This window comes from Eumetopias jubatus, unplaced genomic scaffold (assembly GCF_037043125.1).
Source record: "Eumetopias jubatus isolate StellerSeaLion01/CBP00866 unplaced genomic scaffold, mEumJub1_p1.0 scaffold_5, whole genome shotgun sequence".
NCBI classification, from domain to species: Eukaryota; Metazoa; Chordata; class Mammalia; order Carnivora; family Otariidae; genus Eumetopias; species Eumetopias jubatus.
In genome coordinates, this window is record NW_028274811.1 from 96,043,611 (window position 1) to 96,068,011 (window position 24,401).

Below are 24,401 nucleotides of genomic sequence, written 5' to 3' on the forward strand. Positions count from 1 at the left end.
AAGGAAGCTGAAACACAGAAAGTGAAGTAACTTATCCAAGTTTAAAAATCAAGCAGCAGAGCCAGGAGGGGTAACAGTGCAGATCAGTTGGGGAATGCGTGCCCTATCTGAAGGCAGTAATTACATGTGTGTGCACAAATTCATACTCGTAGTACTAGCCAACCGAGCAAATGCCGAAGGAACAGATCTGGTCCCAAAGGCCACCAGCTGCAACCACTTATTTAAAATAACTCGATGGCAGCTCTTTTTGTTAAGTAAAGGGTCTACTGGGACCCATCACCGTCCCAACATCCCCACAGAAGTAGTGGGCCAACGGGATCAGGGTCAGGTTAAAGCCAGCTGTGCCTGTGTCCAAGTCTGCTAAGCTTCCGCAAGGACTGGGAAGTCAGGGCCCTAAGGTTATGCTCTTGACTTTACCCTGACCGGGCACAGGGGGCCGAGAGGGGGGAGCATAAAGCCAGGTGTTGAAACTCTACTGTGCCTTTACCTGTCCTGTGGGAATAATGAGATCTCCAAGAGTATCACATGTACTAAGGGATGCCTTCCCCCCCCCCAAAAAAAAATGTATAAGCCATTCCCCAAAAGGATTATTGGTACCGTGGTAACTCCAGGCAACTCTTCAAATGACGTCACATTCAGACTGTGGTCATGGCATCTCTCAGGCAGACTTTTAGGTCAGTTCCTACGCTGAAGGAGAATCTCAGCCACAGGCTGAAACCTGGCAGCCCTCTAGCCAAAATCAGGTTACACACGGGCAAATTTGTTGACCATAGTTGTGTTTTTAGTAAGAATTAGTTGCCCACTTCTAAAAATCAGGAGTGTTCATGGAAAAAAAAGATCCAAATTTCTGGCATCTTTTGGAAAATCAGATCTGGCAAAACGGGGCCAAACGGCTGCAGTTGAGTTGAAGTGAGAAGCAGCTCTCCCCCTAAATCGGGCATGTGCTTTTCTGGTCACTGGGCTTGTGGACTGTGCTATCCCTTTGGACCTGCTTCCTGCCTTAAGTCACCAGCCTGGACCCTGTGGACATTTGAGCTTGCAAGCCAAGCTGGAAATAGAATTTCCACCTCAGGGAGGGAGAGGTTCATAAAAAGGGTAGACAGGACCTCCCTGACCTGACAGCGTGCCAGAGTGCTTGCTCCGTGATGACCCAGTATCCTTAGTTTCTAGAACAAAATCCACTTAGCTCTCTCCCCACTACATTTTCATCTGAGACTGGGCTTTAAACAGGATCACAGATGCCTCCCTGTTGCCAGGGTGCTTGGGCGGTCTTACAAGCCATGGGCTAGAAGAAGCCTGGGTTTGCCCCCTCAGACCAGGTTTCCAGGGGAAGCCAGACAAATCCCCAGCCTGCAGGGCCTCGTTGTTTCTTGGGACAGCCGGCAGCCAGCAGAGGCAGCGGGGACACACACTGGGTTTCTCCTGGTGCTGCCCCTCTGAACTGCCCTCCCCCGCCCCCCACCCCCACCCCCACTCCAGGCTGCATGGGAGTTTCCACAGCTGGGCCCTTGTGTAAGATCCCATCCTCATCAGAGCCAAAGCCAGGATGAAGCCATATTCCTTCGGGTGCGTCTGTAGAGACAAAAATGGACCAAGGCCTGCTGAGTGGTCCTGGCTTCACATTTGGGGTCCCTGGGATCTGGGGCGTCTTCAGGAAGATCGCACTCTGAGAGTAAGACAGAGTTCCTACAAAAGCCTGATGCTCTCGTTTTGTGTGTGGAGTGCTTGCCCCAAGCTGCCTGTAGTTTTGAGCAGCGCTTTGATGAATGGAGAGACAACCACAGCCTGGTCTTCTGGAAACTTCTGTCCCCTCCTTTTTTTCTCTCCTTATGTTTTCCATTCTCCCAGCCTGAGGAAATCCAATTCACAAACCTTACAGTAATGTGATGTTAATTTTGCTCATTTAAAGAAACAGATGTCGGGAAATGGGAGCCCTCCCCCTTCATGGCTGCTTTAACTCATCTTCATTGCCCGTCCTGTGTACTTTAATTCCCCACAGAGCCTAACTCTCTGGAGCAAAATCCTGCTCCTCCAGCATTCCTATGAGTTATAGCTACTGAGAGAGCCTTTATCTCTCCTCCCATGTCTAATTTGGGGGTAATTTGCAGTCTCCCCTGTGCATTACCTTCATTCCTGGGTTATCCCAGACCAGGACTACCAGGATTTATTAAAAACAAAAACCCAAAAACAAACAAACAACAAACAAAAACCGGCTGAGTTTAAGGAGAGCCAACAAGGGTGGGGCGGGGAGGGGGGCAGAAATCCAGAGAGAGTCTCCCAACTCTCTCAGACCTTTGGGGGGAGAATGCTGAGGAGTATTTCTCCTGTTTCCTTGGCAGGACAGAAGGGGCAGGAGAGCAGGGCCATGACAGGAGCACTGAGGGTGCCGACAAGGCCCCAGCTGTCTCCTCCGCACCTGCACACAGGCGTGGGCACTGCCCTGCCCTGCAGGCCCAGGCCCTACCTGGGAAGGAGGCAACAAAGTGGCGTCCAGCCCATGGGTGCCCAGTTCCATCGCTAGCTCTGAGGCAGTTGCCCAGGGAAGCTTCACCTCCTGGGGTTGCCATGGGTCAGCCTAGAGCTGCGCACGGGTGCATGAGAGAAGCAAAAGCACCAGGGACTCAACTGTGGGTCCTAACGTCCTCAGTGTGCTTAGAGGGTTAGCAGGCTCCACCTACACCTGCAGATTTTGCCGTTCGCAGAACACCATTCCCTGTGCAAGGCACAGACAGGCTCTTTGCCCCGGAGACTGGATTTTTTCCCCCAGTTTGTGTAAACACCATCACTCTCCACTCCATCCATCCTGTCTGGGATGCATTTCAGGCCTGACTGGGTGGTCCACGGAGGCTCCCTGCCAAGGAGCGCCCTGGGGGACTCGCAGCCCCGGTGGCCCTGCAGGAGCTCTTGAGAGGCCTGGCCTGTGGTGATCAGGCATCAGAGGGAAAGGCCTTCTCGGAGCTCGAGCAGAATTGGAAAGGGTGGCTCCAAGCCTTGGTAGGACCAAGCCGTTGGAACATACAATATCCCAAGCCCTGAATTTTGCAAAACAGTAACAGAAGGGTGTGAGTGTCCACAGCACCAAAGGAACATTCACTTAGGAAAGAGGCAGCTCATGGAGGACTTTTGATGCACCAGAAAGCCTGGCCTCAATCCCAGTTCTATCAGCTGTATGATTCTGGGCAAGTTACTTAAACTCTCTGAACCTCAGTCACCTCATCCATAAAATGAGACAATGATAATACATGTAATACTCTTCTGATAGGTGTTGTTTCAAGGATTTGATGTGATTCTGTGAGCCACACCTCTCACATGGAACCTAATGCATGATAAGTGCTCAGAAAGTAGTAACTAGAAAGTGTCCATTTATATCAAGGATCTCAACTGTAGAGCTAGAAGCTCTACAAACATCCCACCCCCACAGAGGGCACATTTTATATTTTTTTCTGGCCTTCCACGTGAGAAGCACTGCTAGGCGAGAGTTTCTGATGAAGGGAGAAAAATCAGTTTGAGAATCGCCATTTTAAATGTGCTCATACCTGGGGCTTAGAAAAAAGGATCACCCTGAAAAGACTTCAGGCTGCATGCGTCCTGTTTCACAGGGTAGCCCCAACCGTGCAGGACTAGGGTCCTTGCTCCACAGCCACGGGTGCTGAAGACCAAGCATCAGGGGGCCCCCACCATCCCGTCCTTGGTCCAGGGGCACCTGAGGGTCCTCCCTGACTGAGGGCTTGTGATTCCCGCCCTGCATCCTGAGCCACTCTGTCCCTTCCTTCTAGAAACCTGAGTAACAATAAGATCAAGGAGGTGAGAGAGGGTGCCTTCGACGGAGCGGCCAGTGTGCAGGAGCTGATGCTCACCGGGAACCAGCTGGAAACGCTGCATGGACGCATGTTCCGGGGCCTCAGCAGCCTCAAGACCCTGTGAGTGCCTGGGTCCTGGGCCAAGGCCTGCAAGGAGACAGGAGGGCGGGGGCATCGGAGGGGGATTACGAAGGCTGGCAGGCAGCCCCTGGGCCCTGTCCTGACAAGTTGAGTCCCTTCCTTCCTGGAGCCAGAGAGGCACTAGACATTTCCCAGCCCTCGAGGGGAAACAGCTTAGCATTCTCAGCACCCCCAGCACACACACCCTGAAAGATACTTGCCCTAAGGTGTACAAGTAGATAAAGTCATGCTGAAAATGCGCTGAGAGAGGCACACACACACTTACCCACTTAGATATAGACACATATACATAAAAATGACACACAGGCAGCATGCAGATAAGCACATATACGAACAAGCATGTACACACAAGCACACACACACACAAGCTGATGGCCTACAGCCACATCTTGATTCTCCTTTCTCCTCCCAGAAATACACATGCAGACACTGACCACCATACAACATACATGTGTACACACAGACACTCATGACACCCATATTTACATGAAGCATGCACAGACAAGAATGTACGCACACATTCACAGGTAGCCACGGTGGGGACCCACACCCTATCACAGAACAAACCTCAGCAACATGACTGGTCTGGCCTGGAGTTGGCAAAAGCATCACACACACGCACACACACGCACACACACACACCCTGTGGCTTCGTGGTGGAGAGAAGATAATGCCTGTGCACCCCCTCATCCCTACCCCTCTCCTTGCAGGATGCTGAGGAGTAACCTGATCAACTGTGTGAGCAATGACACGTTTGCTGGCCTGAGTTCAGTGAGGCTGCTGTCCCTCTATGACAATCGGATCACCACCATCACCCCTGGAGCCTTCACCACACTTGTTTCCCTGTCTACCATGTAAGTCTTCCTGGACCACTGCACACTGACTCTGGGCTCCTCTCCTGCACACCTCTCCCCTGGCATCTCACTACCATGTTTGGCCACGGTCACCTACCCATCTGTCAACTTAATAACCACTTGCTGGGCTCCCTCCATGTGCCAGGCACCATCGAGGTGCTAAGAATTCACAGACATGGTCCCTCCTTTCTGGAGCTCACAGCATAGTGAATTACCACAGAAGGGAGGTCCACGGTGATATGAAAACCCAACACAGGCTTTGTCAAAGAACACTGGAGCTGGGTTCTGGAAGGTGAGTGGGAGTTAGCTTGTTCAAGAAAGTGGGAAGTGCATTTCCTTCTATCAGAAGAACATGTGCAGGGCGCCTGGGTGGCTCAGTTGGTTAAGCAACTGCCTTTGGCTCAGGTCATGATCCTGGAGTCCCGGGATCGAGTCCCACATCGGGCTCCCTGCTCAGCAGGGAGTCTGCTTCTCCCTCTGACCCTCTTCCTTCTCGTGCTCTCTATCTCTCATTTTCTCTCTCTCAAATAAATAAATAAAATCTTTTAAAAAAAAGAAAAGAACATGGGCAAAGGCCCTGTGGTGGGTTATCGCAGAGCAGATGCATGAGACTGAGCACAGTCCAACATGGTCTTAGCACAGAGTAAGGGAGGATGAGGTATAAAGCAAGGCAGAAGGGAGGCCAGGCCAGGGCCAGGCGACAGGCCTGCCATGGACTATTTTGGTCTTCATCCAAAGCCACTGAAGGTTTTAAGCAGGCCAGTGACATGATCTGACAGTGGGTTTTAAATGATGTCACTGGCCGCTTAAATGTGTATCAGAACCAGAATTAGAATCTAGCCTTCTGGACACCTAAATGAGTGCTCCTGCCCAGATAATTCACGGTATTGGTAAAGGAGGCTTTAGAATAGTAAAGTGATGGGCTCTAGAGCAAATTTCCTGGGTTCCAATCCTGGCTTTACCTCTTATTAGCTGTGTGACCTTAGAAAAGTTACTTCATCTCTCTGTGTTTGAATTGTTCCTTCTGTATAATCCATCTCATAGGATTGTTATGAAAATTGAATCCGTTAATATTTGTAAAATGCCCAGGAAGGGCCTGAAATATAGAAAGTACTCAACACACGTTAGCCTTTCTGGTTGTGTGTAGTATTTCCACGTGGCTCCGTTACCCTTAGTTGCTGGTCCATTCTTCTCTCTCTTTCCTTCCCTAATGACTCTCTGAAAGACAGAAGAGAAAGGCTTTTGGTTGCATCTCCTGTTGCTGCCTATTGTTCCCATATACCCACCTCCAAGGGACTAAAAGCCAAATTATAGATGTCCTAAAGGGCCCACACCATCCGGTCCCTCCTAACCTACCTCCAGGCCAGCACCCCCCCAGCCTCCTCACTGCCCCCCACACCCTAGACCCACTCCCACTACCTGCAACAGCCTTTCCCGGCCTCCCTCCCCTGCTTCCATTCTTTGCTCAAGTGTGGGTTGCCTCACCCCGCTCTGCCCCCGTGCCATCCCCCCAGCTCCTCAGCCCAGCTCTCCTGCCCATTTCCCTAGCACAGACCGTTTCCTGATAGACCATACAACCGACGTTTGGGTTGTTGATTCCATGCTGTCTGCCTCCCATCAGCTGGAATGGAAGTTCCAGAAGGACAGGGATGTGCAGCTCTTCTGTGTACCACTGTGTCCACGATGCCTGTGTCAGTGCCTGGCACTAAGTAAGGGCCCATTATATACCCGGTGAATCAAGGCATGAATGGAATGAATGAGTGGCAGCACGGCGGGGGGCTGGGGGCCAGGAACTAGCACCAGCAGGTTGGTTTACTTTAGCTCACTTTCTGCCCCTCCCGTGTGTCTCCACACTGAGAATCCAGAGACATACAAGATGCCCAGAGAGGCAGAGTCACAACTCATTAGGGGAACCAGCTTTGACGCGAGAAGAAACTCGCCTGACTTGGCACAGCTGCTGAACATCAGCGTCAGGATTCAAACCTGGGATGTCTGACTCCCAAGCTCTTAATTTGTCCTATCATACCACAGCAACTCAGGGCTGCCTGGCCTCTTGTGTATCCTCCTTAAGCTTTACTTTCCTCCTGTGTGAGATGAGAATAATGTCCCCTCCGTCCTCGGGCTTATGAAGTGCTGAGCCTGGTTCCAGTCCTCTAGGCAACATGCAGACCCACAGCTGCTCTCCCCCCATCCCTCCACCAACCCAGTCATTGCATTCCCCAGATACACACACACACACACACACACACACACACACACACTGGCGGTGCTGATGCCGTGCAGGACCCCAGAGACACAGGACAGACAGGTCTGATGCCCACCCTGGGGGAGCCGAGAGTCTAAGGAGGGAGGCACACAGTGCACAGCCAGTATGGGTGCTGTGCAGGCCACGTGGGCGAATGAGGGAGAAGACTGGGACAGATGCAGCTTCTAGTTTCCCTGTGGGGGGGGGGGGGGCCGTCTAAGCCAGGACTGAAGGAGGAGGAGGCGGCCAGGCAGACAGTAGAGTCATGCCAGGCTGGGCACCAGCGCCGGTGGAGGCACTAAGTGTAAGAAAATAGTGTTGAGGGATTGAAGACAGTCCACGGCTGGAGCTCAGCGGAGAAGGGAGGACGCAGCAGGAGACCAAGGTCCCATCCGTCCGCAGAGGTCCGGAATGAGACCCTCACAAAGACTGCCTTTGGGTTCTAGAAGAGAGTCTGCATTTCCTTTCCCGGACCTCCTCTCCCCTCCCCCGGAACCCTCCCTGGGGAGCCGGGCCCCAGGGTTGCAGCCCTGGGTCCCAAGGCCAGCTTCCACAGTAGAGGGGTAGGTGCTAACCACTCAGAGAGGGCCCTTCTTTCCTCCCAGAAACCTCCTGTCCAACCCCTTCAACTGCAACTGCCACCTGGCCTGGCTCGGCAAGTGGTTGAGGAAGAGGCGGATCGTGAGCGGGAACCCCCGGTGCCAAAAGCCATTCTTCCTCAAAGAGATCCCCATCCAGGATGTGGCCATCCAGGACTTTACCTGTGAAGGTGAGGAGGCTGGGGGCGGGGCAGAGGGGCAGTACCTGGGAAGGCAAGAAAGATACAAGAGAGGAGAGGGGCAGCAGGTAACTCATGATCAGGACCCCCTGAGATCTGACACTACTCTGCCCTCTGGCGTGCAGCTGTGGCTCTGAAGGGCTCTGTAGGTCTGCCGCTAACCATATGGCTCCCTTATGCAAATTAAGAAAAGGGGCCTCTTCCTAAACACATTTTACTTCTATCAGAAATGTGTCATAATATACTGATTTTTTAAACAAGACACTTTATGGCTGTCTATGAGAATACTGTTGTACTAAATGTCCTAATCTATCATCCACAGTGAGATAGGTGCCCATTAGATGGTGAGGCACCCTTGTGCAGTACGCAACCTACATAACTGTGCATGAGAGCCCTGGCCCTCAGTTTTCCTATCTGTGTCATGAGGCTCAGTGTATCCTGAGAAACAGACTTCAAGATGAGCTCCTGGGAAATTTCTGTCACTGGCTGGGGGGTTTTTAATACCTGGAGGTCCAAGGCTTTGAGTGTCAGGATTCCAAAGGACATATTTACATAAATTCAGCCAGCACATTTTTTACTTGGTCAGCTATAGCTTATCTAAAGACAAATTAACTGATTTGTAGATTAACTGAGGTTACGGTATAATGGGCTGGGGACACATTTACCACCCCAGACGGATTGTGTTGGTGGAAGGAGTGGAGAAAGGTAGGAGAAAGGGAGTAGACAGGGCTCTCCGCCTACTCTGGAGCACTCCTTCTGTCAGTTTGGCTTATTCTGGACTCAGTTCACAGTCATCTCCCCTATCTAATACTCTGGTTAATCAAGTTTTTAAAGTCTTCAATTTATGTTGAACATGGTAGCAGAGGGGTGGCCCTTTTCCCCGATCCAGACACACATTCTTTCCCCTTTACCCATGGAGGAGACCCGCAGGCTCATTTCTGGTTCGGGCTCAGAGTGGAGGGCTTCCCTTTCCTGAAGACGGCTTAGACCCTGGCACCCAGCCTTGCTCACCTGCCCTGCCACCCCCCGCGCCCCCAGAGAAGCTAGTGTCCCCCCATGCTCACTTTGGGACCCTCCACAGGCAATGACGAGAGTAGCTGCCAGGTGGGCCCACACTGCCCGGAGCAGTGCACCTGCGTGGAGACAGTGGTCCGGTGCAGCAACAGGGGGCTGCACGCCCTCCCCAAAGGCATTCCCAAGGACGTGACCGAACTGTAAGTACTCCCACCCTCTAACCCCACCTCCGCCAGCATCCGCCATGCTTTATCTCCAGTGTCCCCAGCATGACTGCCTGGGGCGCCCTTCCTTGAGTGGACCCCGGCACCGTGGCAGCAGAGCCTCAGCCAAGGGGTCGGGCAGCAGCTTCGGCACGGGGACAGGAAGCACTCCTCCCCAGTGCCTCTGCCTGGCCGGTGACGACTGCCTGGCCCTCCGGAATACAAGCGGGAGGGTTACCACCTTGTTTTCTAGATCCTTCCCCCCCCTCAAGCCCCCTGCTCTGTACTCCACCTTCCAGATTCCCTAGCAGTCTCTCAGTCTGACACCAGAAACAGCCCAGATCGTTGTAAAAACGATGCCCAGCAGGCACTGTGGCTTCCGGAGCACTTCTGCCAACCTGCTCCCCCTTACAGCTACCCATGTTACAGGTGAAATCTTAGTCCTGAGTCCTGCTTGTGCTCCACCCAGGAGCCATCTGACTCCGCGGCCGAGCTCCCCACACCAACTCCTCAGGGCTGCTCCTGCCCCAGAGGCTCCCACTTAACAAAAGAGGTCTCATTCCCTTCCTGAGGCACTCTTCATGCTGTGGAGGAAACTGTCTTCCCGCCCCCTGGAAAGCTCAGCCAGTCCATGGGCAGGGAGTCGTCCCTGGAACGGCCTGAAGCACAGCCCGCACACACCATGTTCCTGCTTCCACTCGGTCCCCCACTCACTCAGCACCTGTCTGTTGTGCGCCTGGTGTGTCGGGTTCCTCTGCTCGCACTGGGGAGACCCCCACCCGTGTGGGGCCCCCGGTCACTGGGAAGGGAGATGTATGCTCCACCGTCTCAGCAGCATGTGCAAGGTGACAACTATGGCAGTGCCACAGAAGAGAGGGCAAGGTTGCTGTGACACCGTAGAGCAGAGAGGCTCCCCTTGGTGTGGAGATCAGAGAAAGCTTCTCTGTGGAGATGAAGCTGGAAGGGTGAGGAGCAGACCCAGGGCGGGGGAGGCAGGAGGGGCAGCAGCTACTGCGGGTCGGGCAGAGCCGGGTGCGGTGTGACTGGGACCCAGAGTGCCAGCGCGGGAAGACGCACTCGCATGCCACTCCCCAGCCACATTGCAAGCTTGCACTGTGTCCCCGGGCCCCGGGAACGCCCCTTCCTCTGGGTCAGCTTAGCATGCACCCTGCCCTCGGACACAAGTGACGGAATTGACTGAGACACCAGCAGGGACTGTTCCTCCGAGTGGGACTGGCTCTGCCAGTGCTTTGGGGTGGGGGTGGGGGGACCTGAGTAGGACACTGACTTAGAATAGCCGGTCAGTGCCGGGGTGTGTGTTGTGGCTCCCAGCATCTCCCCGACACTCAAGGAGGCTGGAATCGGGCCGCCCATGCCAGGAAAGGAAGGAAGGAAGGGAGGGTGGGCGGGCGGGCGGGAGGAAGGAAGGAAGGAAGGAAGGAAGGAAGGAAGGAAGGAAGGAAGGAAGGAAGGAAGGACCGACTGACAGACGGACTTGGTAGTCACTAAAAGGCCCACGACAGCCCTGCGTCTGGGCTTTGACTGTCCTGCTGGAGGTCTGCATGAGCACTGCCATGTGGCGCCCCCAGCCCCAGGCCCTTCCCTCCCCCGGTGGTGTGGGCTGGGGGCTGCAGAAATAACCCAGGTACTCGCCTCCTTCCTGGACCAACTGAGTGCCAAGTGACACATGCGAAAGAGAAGAAAATGCCATGAAAACAGGCCTGTGGATGCTTTTCCCCAAAGCTCATGAAATAGAGATTGAAATAACAAAGATAAGTGGCTGTAATGATAAAGTAAATGCCAGAGCTTGGGGAGACCCGATTTCCCGCTTTGGAAATGATGGCACCCCCCCGCGGCCAGACTGGTTTCCAAAGCACACCCAGGATGGCAGCCCTGAGCCCAGACCTTCTCCCGGAGGGAGTGGAGGAGGAGTATCAGGGGAGGGGTCCGGGTAAGGGGGGAGCAGGGAAATTGATGCCAGAGAAAGTGAAAGTCAACCGGCCCAGAAAGCAGTAGTTTGGAGGCCTCAGGTTCAAGGACCAGAATCAGTGTTTGGATCCAGGGCTGGCTTTCCAGCTCCCACAGGCATCATTAGTGGTCTCGGGCAGAGCTGCCAATGTACAAAACAAAATTAAGTTTAATTTACTGAGAAGGGAAAAAAAGCAACAACAAAGTAACATAGCATTTCTCCAAAGGGAGGGTGAGGGAGCCTCCTGCAGGCACGAGCGAGCACAGCGGTATAGTACAGGCGGGAAGTGTTTTCCTCTGTCAGCCCTCTGCAACCCACCCCCACCCCCACCCTCCACCCCACCCCCGCCTGCTCTCTTCTTGAGTGAGGGCCACCTGGGACTTTTGCGGCTCTCACCCTTGCTGGTTCAAGCAGTCACTGAGGTAGGCATGCAGTCCCCCTGGCTCTCTCTCAGTGCTGAGAACTAAGAGCCGCTCCCCAAACCTCATCTCCAGTAAAGCAGCCAATCAGAATCAGAAGGCAGCTTGGTCTGACCCCAGATCCCATGCTCTTGCCCCTACCCCAGAAGTACTTAAATTTGGGGTCTCAAGACCCCTTTAGGTTTTTCAAAAGCAATGAGGACTCTGCTTTTGTTTATGTGGTTATAGCTATTGATATTTACCATATTGGAAAGTACTACTGAGAAATTTTTTTAAATGTTTATTAATCCATTTAGAAATAATTTACTCATTACATGTTTATATAAACAGCAAACTTCTATGAAAAACAAACCAAAAGAAATTTAATTGAGAAGAGTGACATTTTTACAAATGTGGTAGAAGGCAACTGGATTTTCATGACCACTTCGGTATTCCCTCTGTCGTGGTATGACGTTTTAGGTCAAGTACAAGAAGAAAATCTGGCTTCACATAGACATATAGTTGGAAAAGGGAGGAGAATTTTAATAGCCCTCCCAAATAATTGTGGATATTCTTCTTTGATGATACACCAAAATCACATGGTGGAAGTTTCTTAAAGGCCAGTTGTTGTGTGGAACCCAAAACCACATCAATGGACTTTCTATGTTCTTGAATGGAGCTTTCCCGCATGAAGGATCTTGTAACAGTGTGCACTGGTCATTGGGAAGATACTGACTGGTTCACTGAGTTATGCAGATCTTCCTGAAGTTGGCACCTTGCATTACACAGTATCAAAAATGTCCTAGCCAGTAACATCACCACAGATCCCCTCAGAAGAGTCTCCCAGTGAAGGGATACTGCTCAGTGTAGTAGTTACAAGTTTTCTAAACTTTTAATTTTCACTTGGAAGCAAGCTTGAATTTTATCACTGCCAGTAAGTACTAGTAGTTGTTTTCCTGGAAGTGACAGGCTTTTTTTTTTTTTTAACTTTTGAGACATTGTCTACTAAATACCCATCCCAGAATAACCTGTTTGCTAGTCATTCTTTTAAGCAGAAATGGTGTTTTATGGAAGAAAATTTTAAAAAACGGCTAGTTCAGCTTGTAACTCAGTGACACCAGAGCTTTTTCTCTGGAAAACCAAAGCCAAAATGCTTTATGCGTGTTTCCTGTTTTGCCACGCAGAATATTAAAAAGATGTGTGTTCAAGGGTTGATGTTTAATGCAATTAATAATTTTTCACTGCTTCACGGAGGGCATTCTGAAGTGCAACTGGCTTTTTTTTTTTTACCTGCATGTACTTAAAGGGGAAGAATATAGTGACCACTGTTATCATGTGGTGTCACAGCCTTGATTCATACTGAGGTGCCAGCAATTTTCCTCACACAGTATAAATGGAAAACAATGTTTTAATGTTATCAAAGAAGTAGTTCCAGTCTCACAAAGCCCTGAAAAAGTCTAGAGGAGCCCCAGTGGCCCGTGGACCACACTTTAAGAACCACTCAGGTAATTACACACTAGCAGGCAAACAATCCGGACCCCTGGTAGAAGTCAACACCAGGGTCCTGATTTAGAAGCAAGCCTACAAAAGCTTACTGACAGCAGGGCAGAAGCAGACATATCAGCCCCCAAGGTAGGTGACACAAATTCAGTCTGCAAAGGTAGGCCCTCATCAGCTTCAGAAAAGTTCTGTTTTTGCTGGGCCATGAGCCTCGTAGACTCAGGCTTGCCATTCCGGAAGAAGTGAGACCTAAAAACTCTCTTTGCTTGCATTTAAGGGGATTTTTATTAACATCAGACCTTCCTGATTCTAGAAGCAAACTCTGTAAATCCACATCTTCCTGAGGGCTAGAGAGGAGAATGAGAATCTAGTGCCAGCAAACAATGCGCCCCCCCCCCCAGCATCTCCTGCAGTCCACTCCTTAATATCCAGGAAATTTTGAAACTAATTTCCGTGTGAGGACTGTGAGCATGGATTTGTTGTCCCACCACTGACATCCCGAGGAGAGGAAAAGGGAAGGATGACATATCTCCCCCAGGCACCACTGTTGGAAGAGGGGATTTCTGCTGGGGTGTGGAGTCTGTGGACATCCTGGGACGCAGGCTCACGGTACACACGGTACCGTGTACATCCATCCATGTGGACACATGGATGCACACATCCACAGCACTGATAGGAGGCTTGAAAGGGTTTGGGGCTTAACCACCAGGGCACAGGCTGAGACAAAGCTCTGTGAGACTGAGTACAGCAGGAGCTAATGAGAAGAATGCCCTGCATGAAGGAGGGGGTAGGACCTGGCCTGGCACTGGTTTACTCGAGGGGGCCTGAAGATGGGGTCTGGGGTACAGCAAGCAGCTCAAATCTAGGGCGACAGAGGTGCATGCTAGAGAAGGGGCAGAGCAACGTAGGAAGTGACAAGCACAGAGGAGTGGCAGGGACAGGATGTGCTCTGGGACAGGGAGGAGCACAGGCAGTTCTGCCCACCCCAGGCTTTAGGAAACCAAGGGAAGATGTGTCTGGGCGGCTGCGATCCACCACAGCCAGCAATCCGAGCATGTACCATGTGCCAGGCGCTGTGGTCGATGATTTCCATACATGATCTGACTTAATCTTCCCAGGAATCCTACAAGGCAGGTACTGTTACTCCCATTTTGCAGAGAAGGTAACTGAGGGCTCGGGAAGGTTGAAGAATTTCTTGAGATCACACTGCCAAGAAGCAGCAGAACATCAACTCGAGCCCAGGGCTGTCTGACCCCAAGCTCCATCCTTTAGCCACTCAATACTCCCTTTGGCAGAGGCCTGGGTCCCCCGTGTGCTCTGCCCAGTGGCCTGGCTCGTTGATTTGCAGGAGACCGTCACGCGTCTCCTTGGTACCTGCCACCTGCATTTCAGCGGGGACAAGGCAAACCTGGCGCCCCTGCCATGATGCTAGAGGGACCTGTCACTGGTTCCGGCTGGGCCCGTCCTGACAGCCGTGCCCTGTCTGGCAATACCAGCTGCTGCTTTCTTTGCATATTGGCACCTCCCCACCCCACCCCTGCTCGGCAGGTTCCCCAGAGCACTTTAGAGCGCAAGTGCCTAGCGCTGACTATATTCTTGCTTTTCTCTGGCCCGGGGAAGGGACAGAAATTGCCTGCAGCCAGCTGGAGGGCAGCTGGCTCTGAGCAGAGCAGCACTTAGGAGTCCTGGCACAGGCCTTGGCCCAGAGAAGCCCTCGGCAGATGGCTTCAGTAAAGGACACTTCGAGGCTATCGGGCAGTGACGGCCATCTGTGGGAGGGACTGAGGGAGGCCGGAGCACAGGCCACAAGCGGAGAGAAGCCCTCCTCACGCATTCAGGTGTTCACTGAGTTCATCGTGCCAGATAATGTCCCAGGAGCTGGGAACACAGCAGCAAATGTGACAGATAAGACCCCTGATGTCAGAAACTTAGGATGTAAGAAGGCTAATCAGGAAATCAGGCATTTCAGATAGGACAGAGAATAGTGTTTCCCAGGAAAAGGGGGCGGGGGCAGGACGTGCAAAGCAGTAGAAAGAAAGAAAATGTTTTGTGAAGACCCAAATGTGGAAAGATCTTAAAGTTAGAAGACCAGAAGACCAGTAATGGAGCAAATAGAATGGAAAAGAGACTGGTGTGTACTGAAAACTCAAGAAGGATCTGCAGTTCCTGTAGGCCATGGTGAGGGCTGACTCCTTATCCCAGGAGAAATGCGGGAGCCAAGGAAGAATTTTAAACAGGAAAGTGACATGATGCGATTCTTATTTTAGAAATATTATTCTGGAAGAAGAATAGAGAATAGACAGCAAGGGGATCATTATCTGTTTTCCAATATTCATGTGTATTATTGGATGGAGAGAGAGTGAGTGAGTGTGTGTGTGTGTGTGTGTGTGTGTGTGTATTCAAAACACACTGAAAACCACTGTGCTGAGCACTGCTCCAGGGGCTTTCACAGAGACTCATTTAATCCTCATAATCACTTCCAGATGGTGATCATGATAAGCCCCCTTTTGCAAGTGAAATGCAAGCTCAGAGAGGTGAAGTAAGTTGCCCAAGGTCACACAGCTATTAGCTCGTGGAGCCAGGATGTGAGCCTGGGCTGCCTGACTCCTGAGCGAGAGCCACATCATCCTAGGCCCCTGCTGGAAACCCTGGCCATGAGTGGGGGCTCCTGAAGGCAACTGCCCTTCTCCTTCTCCATTCAGCGGGTCCGAGAGCTCTGCATGTGGCACTTATCTGCGCCACAAAGCTCCCAACAGAAGTGGGGGTTATCCCTTCAACAGAGCTCTTTGTGGATTTTCATGTGAGGCAGCCGGGTCCTCCTGCGAGCTGGGGCTAAAACAGAGCATTTAAATGCCGATCAACACAAAGGTTTACCCGCTGGAGAAGCTCTGATCCTTCTGAGGATGGCAGGACACGAATGCCCTCTCCTGAAAGCATCCCTCTGGGTCCGGGGCTGCAGGCTACAGGGAATTTTGGAGTTCAGAGTCTTCATGAAGGGCTTTGCACAAAGAGAGCTTTCCCACACAGCCACCTCTGTATTTGTGAAGTGAAGCCTTTTGATTCCGCATCTTCTGTGCCACAACACCAGGTTGCCAGGGACACAGTGCCCTTAGAGCGGCTCCCACACAGGCCCCCCTCAGCCCTGCCAGGCTGCACGCAGCTCTCCCTGGGGACTACTGGGGTTTGCATCACACGGATGGCGTTTCCTGAGCATCTGCTGCCAGCCAGCATCCTGGGATGCTGCAGGAAGCAGCCACGGCTCCACCCCACTAATCACAGACTCACACGTGGACGTCATGGGGGGTGAGATCCTGGGAAGAAATTGCACCGAGAGCTTGGACTGAGTAGCCTGTCATGTCCGCAGTGGGTGTGGGGGATGATGTTGGGGAGGCAGTGTTCCAGCTGAGCTCTGAGCAGCCGTTGGAGTGAACTAGCGAGGAGGGAGGGGGGACACACGTGCTCCCAGACCTGCCCCCCAAAAGGAGCATGGAGCATTCAGGGGGCGGGGCTGAGGCCAAGGGAAGGTTTGCTGTGGGGTAAACAGGAAAGGCAGGCAGGGCCTGGGACGGTGAATCTCATGGGTCAACTTGACCGGGCTGTGGTGCCCACGTGTTGCCCAGAAGGTATTTTGTGGATGCAGTTAAGTAAAGGAGATTACTCAGAATAATGAGGATGTAGGCCTCATATAATCAGTAGAAGGCCTTAAAAACAAAAAAACTAGAGTTTTCTGTAGAAGTGGGGAATTCTGCCTTAAGATCTTAACAGAAGTCCTACTTGAGTTTCCAATCTGCTGTCCCTTCCTTAAAGTAAATTCTCTCTTGGGGCGCCTGGGTGGCTCAGTCGGTTGGGCAGCCAGCTCTCGGTTTCGGCTCCAGTCATGATCTCAGGGTCCTGGGATTGAGCCCCATGTCAGTATCCACATTCAGCGGGGAGTCTGCTTGAGAATGCTCTCCCTCTGCCCCTCTCTGCATGCATGTGTGCTCCCTCTCTCTCTCTTTCTCTCAAATCTTTTTAAAAAATTTTAAAAAACAAATTCTCTCTTCCTCTGTATATATGTATTTATATGTGTGCATGCATGTCTCTCTCTCCAATTGGTCTGTTTCTCTAGAGAACCCTGACTGATCTAGGATGGGCTACAGACAGCTTGGAAGGATTTGGGCAGGATTCAGGTAGTCCTTCTCTAGCAAGCAGTGGAAGCCAAGGAAGGATTTTAAGCAGGGAGCAAGGCCAGTCCAGTCAGCATCGGCAGAGCACCGATCAAAGCCAGGTTGGAACCTGGGGAACTGTCACGGCAGGCCCAGAGGTTCCAGAAGCATCTGTGTCACGTTGCCCATCCTCCAGCCCCACCCCCACCCCCGGAAGCTCCCTGTGTCAGATGAGCATGCTGTCGGCCTCCCTGAATTCCAGTGGTCATTTTATGTGTTCATTCAACTGTTCAGCAAATCTGTATCATCTACAATCATCTGTAGAGTATGGCCTGCCTTAGGGATGGACATGGGCAAGGCACAGGGCATTCTTTGAAACCACTGTTTGGTTTTGTTTTATTTCTTTAATCCAGGGCCCTATAAACAGCCCTTCTCTTCATTCGTTCATTCATTCATTCAGCAAATATTTGAGGTCCGTCTGTGCGCTACGCCCTATACTGTGCTCTGGGGATGCAACAGGAAACAGAAGTGGCCCAGATCCCTACTGCATGCAGCTTCTGTTCTAGGGGAGGTGAGAGAGTAAGTTCTGTGGTAGAGTGAATCCTCTCAGGACAGAGATGGCCAAAGGCGAAAATAAGGAGCTGTAGGTGGAGAGCTGAAATAGCATGGGGTTGACTTCTTGGGCCTTGCAGCCCAGCAGACCTGAGTTTAGATCCTGGCTCCTGGACTCACTCCTCCCTCACTGAGCCTCAGTGTTCTTGTCAACAAAATGGACCAAACAGCCAGCAAGATCCTCTCGAGAGGATTGGATAACAGACCAGAGTCTCTGGATCCCATAGTACTAGACTATGCACCTGTTGTTTCTGTGTTGTTATTTTCCTTGTCACTATGTCTCCTTGTCTGTGAGGTTAAGTAACTTGCTTCAGATGTGCTTGTCATGGGCCCTTCTGTAAACATCCCAGCAGGGAGACTTGGGGTTGTGGTATCTTATTCTGGGTTTCATCTTAGATGCCTCAAGTTTGCTAAGTAGTTGTAGTAAACAAACGAGAGTGAGAGAATGAGCAGCATGGAAGAGGGTGAGCCGTCTCTGCCAGCCCGAGGCTAGACCCCTTCAAGTGGCTCCCTCGTGGTTAATTAGCCTCCCTCCAGCAGAGACGCTCCCTGGCCCGGTGCCTCCGCACCAGCCCTGCTCATTCATCCAGCTCCCTCCCTCCCTCCCTCCCTCCATGCCACACTGTCCCCAAAACACTCCCTGAGGGCAGGTGGCCCAGCATGACCCCAGAATCCCGCCAGGCGCACAGAACCTCCCTGCCCAGCAGAGAAGGCTGGAAGCTCTTCACACGCCTGCTCCTTGCCACCACTGTTGAGCCACAGGGCCAGTGTCCACACAAAATGTGAATGCCCTGCCACCGGTCCTTCAGGGCAGAGCAGAAGGGTGAACGCAGGGTAAGTTCTCCTGCGACACCAGCCCCCTGCACCCATCTGTGGTCACTCACTGCACTTGGAATAAACCCACCTCCAAGGCTTCAGGGTGATCTGCCCATCTCCCTTAGCCCACCAGACCGGCCTCCCCGGCCTTCTTTCTCTGCCTCAACAACACCCAGGCTCAGGGCCCTCCACAGGTCTCACTCTTGCCCGACTGTCCCTCCCCCCCTGCTCCTGCCACCCCAAGCATCCCCGCCCCAGCTGTGACTCCATCCCAGAACTTTGTTCCTTTCCTTCAGAGCACGCATCACAGTTTGTAATTTATGTCGCTTTCTGTGTATGTCCTCTCTCTCTCTCCCCCCGCCAACTTCTCCTCCTCCCCTCTCCCTCCCCCTTCCTCTTCACATTAGATTTTTAAATGCCAGCAGGTAGGCATCACGCCTGTCTTCACCAGGATATACACTACCTGGCACACTGCAGTTGCCCAGTAAACATTTCTGCCTGAACAAATGAATGCATCAGTGAATACATTTCTCTTAGCTCCTCTGCCTGAGGGCATGCTCTAAGTGTATGTGGCTGAATTTTAGGCCAGATGATCAAGCTCCCTGAAGGCAGAAAGGGACTCCGGTTCATCTTTGTATCTACCCCTCTCGGGTAGCATAGCTCTTGACACATAATAGGTAGGCCACAAAAGATTCTGGACCAAAGGGACAGCAATCCAACATGCCATGACAACCTCAGACCATATGGGGTCCTGCCCAGTGCTCTGAGCCATGAGGATTCCCAGAGGCCAGCCCTGGAAATAAAGTCACTTGGCCCTAATTTAAGGAAACACCCATTCCAACTTGTCCTTAAAGCTAAGCCTGATTTGGTCATTGACAAACTCACTCCTATCCTGTTTTAACCCATGTCATCCCATTCAACCATTCGGTGGTGGGTCTGCTGGATGCCAGGTGGTGTCCCAGTACCTTGGGACTCTAAACGCAGCCTGCAGACCAGCACTTCCCACCCTCACCCAACAGCCTGTTAGAAATGCAGACTCTCCAACCCAACACAGACCTACCAGATTAGAATCTGCCTTTTAGCAAGATCCCAGGTGATGTGGACTTATGTTAAAGTTTGAGAAGCACTGGGCTACAGATAAAGATGGAGGGTCTGCCCTCTTGGAGCTTAAGGCAGGCTCTGCACCTGTGGGCATCAACACCATTCCGAGAGGAAGCTCTAGGGGCCTTATGTCAAGGGAGATTCGCCCAGGAGACCAGAGCAGGCATTGTAAGCCATCTTCAAGGTTTTGTCATTTTGTCCCAAGAGCAACAGGAAGCCCAGGGGGAAGGAGTTTACAGCAAGGATGGCAGTGAATGAATTGGCCCATGTCACCTCTTGAGGGCAGTCGTCACTTTTGTAATTCATGATCAAAACAAGACTTCCTTCTCTTGTCCTCAAGCACACTCGAGTGTTGGAGGAGGTGGCCTCATCCTAGGTGAGCAGGTCAGTGCAGGACCTTGAAGTCCAGTCAGGTCTAGGCTCAACCTTTGCCTGTCCAGCAGGAGTCTCCATTTGTTGGTACATCCCCCCACCCACAGGCAGTCATCCTGCTGGGAACCACAGCACAGTGCTCCAGGAACATGCCCTTTTTCCTCAGCTTCCGGTGCACATCGGACATACGCAAGCCTGAATTAGGGTTCTTAACAGGAATCGTGGCTCAGCTCTCCTGTGCCCTCCAGTAGCTAAGTAGAGGCCATAGGAACTGTGGTAAGACTGTAGTCAGAGGGACCTGGGTTCGAATCCTAGCTCAGACACCCACTCGCTGTATGACCTTGGGCAAGTGTTTGAACATCTCTGAAATTGTTTCCTCAGGTGTGAATCCTTGCCATGTGAGAGTACTGTGAGGGCTGAGCACAGAGTGAGTGCTTTATGTATTCAGGAAATGTTTACGGGACACCTACTGTGTGACAGCTCTGTACACACTCTGGGGGGTCCAACACTGGACAGTTTCAGGCACAGCCCTGCCATCATGGAGGATAGTGGTCCAGTGGGGAAAAGCGTCATTCGTTGAATAATCACACAAATCAATATTAAATGACAAATGTAGTATGTGCTTTGAGGTGGGGGCAGGGGAGAAAAGGAGCTTTGAGAGAGCAAAACAGAGGCCCTACCTAGCCCAGAAAGTTGGAGGAGAGGTCTCTGAGAAATGACCACGTATGCAGTGTCTCTTGACCAGGCGTCACTCTGCACTTCTGTTTCAGGTACCTGGAAGGAAACCACTTAACAGCCGTGCCCAGGGAGCTGTCCGCCCTCCGACACCTGACACTTATGTAAGGAGCCGGGCAGGGCGGGGGGCGGGGGTGGGGGGCTTGTAATGTTCTCTCCTGGGGGAGCTCAGGAAACTATGTGGAGGGTAAGGGAGGACGGTCTGTGGGCTCCATGGTGTTCCTGCGCTTTCTCCCAGGGTGGAGCAGAGAGGCAGCTGGGAGGCGTGAGCCATTCTGATGTGCCAGGCCCTACCAGTGAGAACTACACACAGAAATACCCAGAGCCTGTCATCACTGACCATCCACATCACCTTACTTCTTGGCTTAGGGACAGGTGGGGGAGCCTCTGACTTTCTGGGGCCCCAATTAAACCCTGAGACTCCCCAGTCTCCAGTTTCTTGTAAGCTGTGGCCACACTGAGGTTTGCCAGAAGCTTAAATGAGCATTTCTTCTTCCTCCTCTAGTTGGCTAGAAAATGTTCCAAGTAGATGGTTCAAATTGAGGTTCCTTCAGGTGGTAGCTCCTACCGGCTCCAAGTCGGCCAAGATCCAGGAAAAACTCCCAAATGAGGAGCAGGGCTGCGGGGCATGGGTGGGGCCCAGGAAGCCAGATGGTCCATGAGCTTTGCCCCTGACAGCCTCACTGCCTTGCCAGGAGGGGAACCATAAGGGTACAAAATAATTCCTTGGGCGACTGGTCATTGGAAGATCACCCTGGCTGCTCAGGGAGCAGGGAGCCAGTCCACAGGGGGAGAAGGAGAGTTCTTTCAGAATGAATCACTGTTGCCCTTGGGAAAGTGGGGCTACTGAAGAAGGGTGGAAGAAAGCCACCTGTCACCTCATTCAGCCTGGCTTCCTACCTATCCCCCAAACCAGCCTCTAGGTGAGATTTCTCCACCTCAGCCCTGTGTGCATTTGGGGCCAGGTCATTCTGGGTTGTGGGGCTGTGCTGGACACTGTGGGATGTTCAGCAGCATCTCAGGGCCTCTACCCATGAGACGCCAGTAGCGTCCCTCCCCAAGTAGTGACAACCAAAAATGTCTCCCGACATTACCACATGTCACTGGGGAAGCAAATGTGCCCTGAGTCGAGAACCACTGCTCTAGAGCAATGGTTCTCACCCTCAGCTGATTAATTTGTTTGTTTAATACTGATGCTCCAAACCATCCTCAAGCAATTAAATCAGAATATCTGATTTATAAACCAGAATATCTGGACATGGGACCCAGGCCTTGGAGGGTATAAACACTCTCCAGGGGATTCTAATGTGCAGCTACTATTGAACACCAGTGCTTGGGATAGTTGTCCCTGAAGAGAAGCTGGAGGTTGTATTTGGCAGAGCACTACACCCCCACCAACGTCATTCCTCCTAAGAGAGATTCTCATCAGATGGGACAAATGAATGCCAGAAGTGAAAGAGGAACAGTGGAAGAAAGGATTGACCTGGGGGAAATGACGCTAGAATAAGGAGAGATCTCATGTGTTCTGTGTTGCCGGGAGGATGAGATGGAAGGATAGACTTGTAACTGAATGGTTGACTAGGTGAATGGTTGGATGGATGAACAACAAACGCTTGAATGAGGGATTGAATAAATCTTGAATGAAAATATTGGATGAATGGGTGGATAGGTGAGTGGATGGATGGATGGACGGACGGACAGACAGCAGGCATACACGAGTGTGTGAAAGTTGGGAATGACCCCCTACAGATGCAACTAACAGTAAAGTATGCCCTTCTATTTTACTTTTCCTAGTGACCTGAGCAACAACAGCATTGGCGTGCTGACCAACTACACCTTCAGTAACATGTCTCACCTCTCCACCCTGTGAGTACAGTGGGGTGCTGCGTGTAACATGGGTCTGGCTGTCAGTGGCATGTGGCCACCCTCTCTCCCTGCCCCTTCAGGCCTATGTTCTCTGCTCTAGTGATCCTCGGGGCTATGGCTGCCCCCACGTAGAGCAGACCTTAATCATCAGAAGGCAAATAAAGTAGGGCAGAACTCTACTGTCTGGGCAGTTAGAGAGGAACTAACACCTAATTACTTCTGAAGAAGGCCCTCTTTGGAATACCTTCTGTGATTTGTGAATTTTCTTTCCCAGTGGAGGGTTTCCCTACACAATTATATTTTGCTCAGATCCATTTATTTCCCATCAGCTTGGCACACTGTGAGCACTGACCATTTGACAATAGAGAGAGGTGATGGCAAAGCTGGTTAGGAGGCCAGCCTGCCGTGGAACACGAGAGGAAGCTGGGGAAACAAAGCCAGTGAACTTTCTGGAGCGGTGGAAGGTGTTTCTCTTCCCTTTATTGTTGGGATGGGTTTTTTTGTCAATATCTTAAAATTAGGAAGATAAAGAAACCATTTGCTTTGACTGGTCCGCAGAGTGGACAGTACGGCCGTAAGTAGCTGAGACTAGGAATGGCCAAGAGCGCACCTGTGTCTTCTTCCACAGGATCCTGAGCTACAACCAGCTGCGGTGCATCCCTGTCCACGCCTTCGACGGGCTGCGGTCTCTCCGAGTGCTGTGAGTGCCCCAGAGCCCCGAAGCCCTCTTGTGCTTAACCAAGTCCAGCATGCAGTGCTGAGTGCTCCTATCCACCCCCATACCTCCCCAGCCTGGTGCTCCCGCGGGCCAGCACAAATCACAAGCCACTCTTGAGCTCCTGCTGCTTCTTGTGCACAGTGAGGTCACTAGCACCTCCCTAGTGAGGATTAGCATAGGCAGTTGTATTCTGCGCCCTAGTAGAGCACAAATGTGTGGTTTGTGGCCACAGTGCTGAGGACCACTCCGCTATTGGTCCCTCTGGCTTTAGAGGGGCAGCGTGAACGCTGTGAACCTCTGCAGGGTGTATCAGAGGTCACAAACTAGAAGCCCAGACGCCTGGTTCAGCTCACAGACAGCTATGAGTTAGCCACTGTAGAGTCAGTTGGCTCACAGAGTATCTTTTCAAAACAACAAAGTTTTGATAAGTTGCTAACAGTTAAACATCAGGAGGCTTCTCATACAAATCCTAATTTCTAATCTTAGAAAATGGAGAGATGGGGCGCCTGGGGGGCTCAGTCATTAAGCGTCTGCCTTCGGCTCGGGTCATGATCCCAGGGTCCTGGGATCGAGTCCCGCCTCGGGCTCCCAGCTCGGCGGGAAGCCTGCTTCTCCCTCTCCCTCTCCCCCTGCTTGTGTTCCTGCTCTCGCTGTCTCTCTCTCTCTCTGTCAAATAAATAAATAAAATCTTAAAAAAAAAAAAAAATGGAGAGATGTGGCCATTCCAGGGCTCCCGTCTATATTCTTGCAAAGCTGAGCAGACCTGCCCCTTTAGACGGGGTTCTGCAGCCTCCATACCTGCCCCCCACCTTGTCACCATATGACACCTGCCTCGCCCTGTCCTACTCAGGGTAGAGGGCAGCCCACTGAGGCAGGTGAGTTCCTAGCAAGGACAAGATGGCCACAGAGTCTATGAGTCTACCTACTTTCCAAGCGTGGCTCTGCCCCTCCCTAGCCGTGTGTCTTCCGTAAAATCCAGGTGGTAATTACCTCACAGGGTTTTATGATGATTAAATGAGATGATGTACAGACAGCCTTTAGCATAGCTCTGGCCCATGGCAAACACTTTATAAATATTCACTTGCTACTACCGGCATTTGTTATTACCTTACAAGAGCAGGAATGGCACCTCTC

The 24,401-nt window shown here is 51.9% G+C and overlaps 1 protein-coding gene across 2 annotated transcripts in view; it reads left to right on the forward strand.

The window, feature by feature from the left end:
- The window catches only part of SLIT3 (slit guidance ligand 3), a 591,804-nt gene that overhangs the window by 520,293 nt on the left and 47,110 nt on the right, over positions 1 to 24,401 (forward strand). For both annotated transcript variants that reach the window (XM_028102736.2, XM_028102735.2), the window contains exons 17-23: positions 3,777 to 3,920; positions 4,652 to 4,795; positions 7,646 to 7,809; positions 8,900 to 9,032; positions 20,719 to 20,787; positions 22,478 to 22,549; positions 23,178 to 23,249. In XM_028102736.2, coding sequence (XP_027958537.1) covers positions 3,777 to 3,920; positions 4,652 to 4,795; positions 7,646 to 7,809; positions 8,900 to 9,032; positions 20,719 to 20,787; positions 22,478 to 22,549; positions 23,178 to 23,249 — 798 coding nt within the window. The remainder of the gene's footprint in view (positions 1 to 3,776; positions 3,921 to 4,651; positions 4,796 to 7,645; positions 7,810 to 8,899; positions 9,033 to 20,718; positions 20,788 to 22,477; positions 22,550 to 23,177; positions 23,250 to 24,401) is intronic.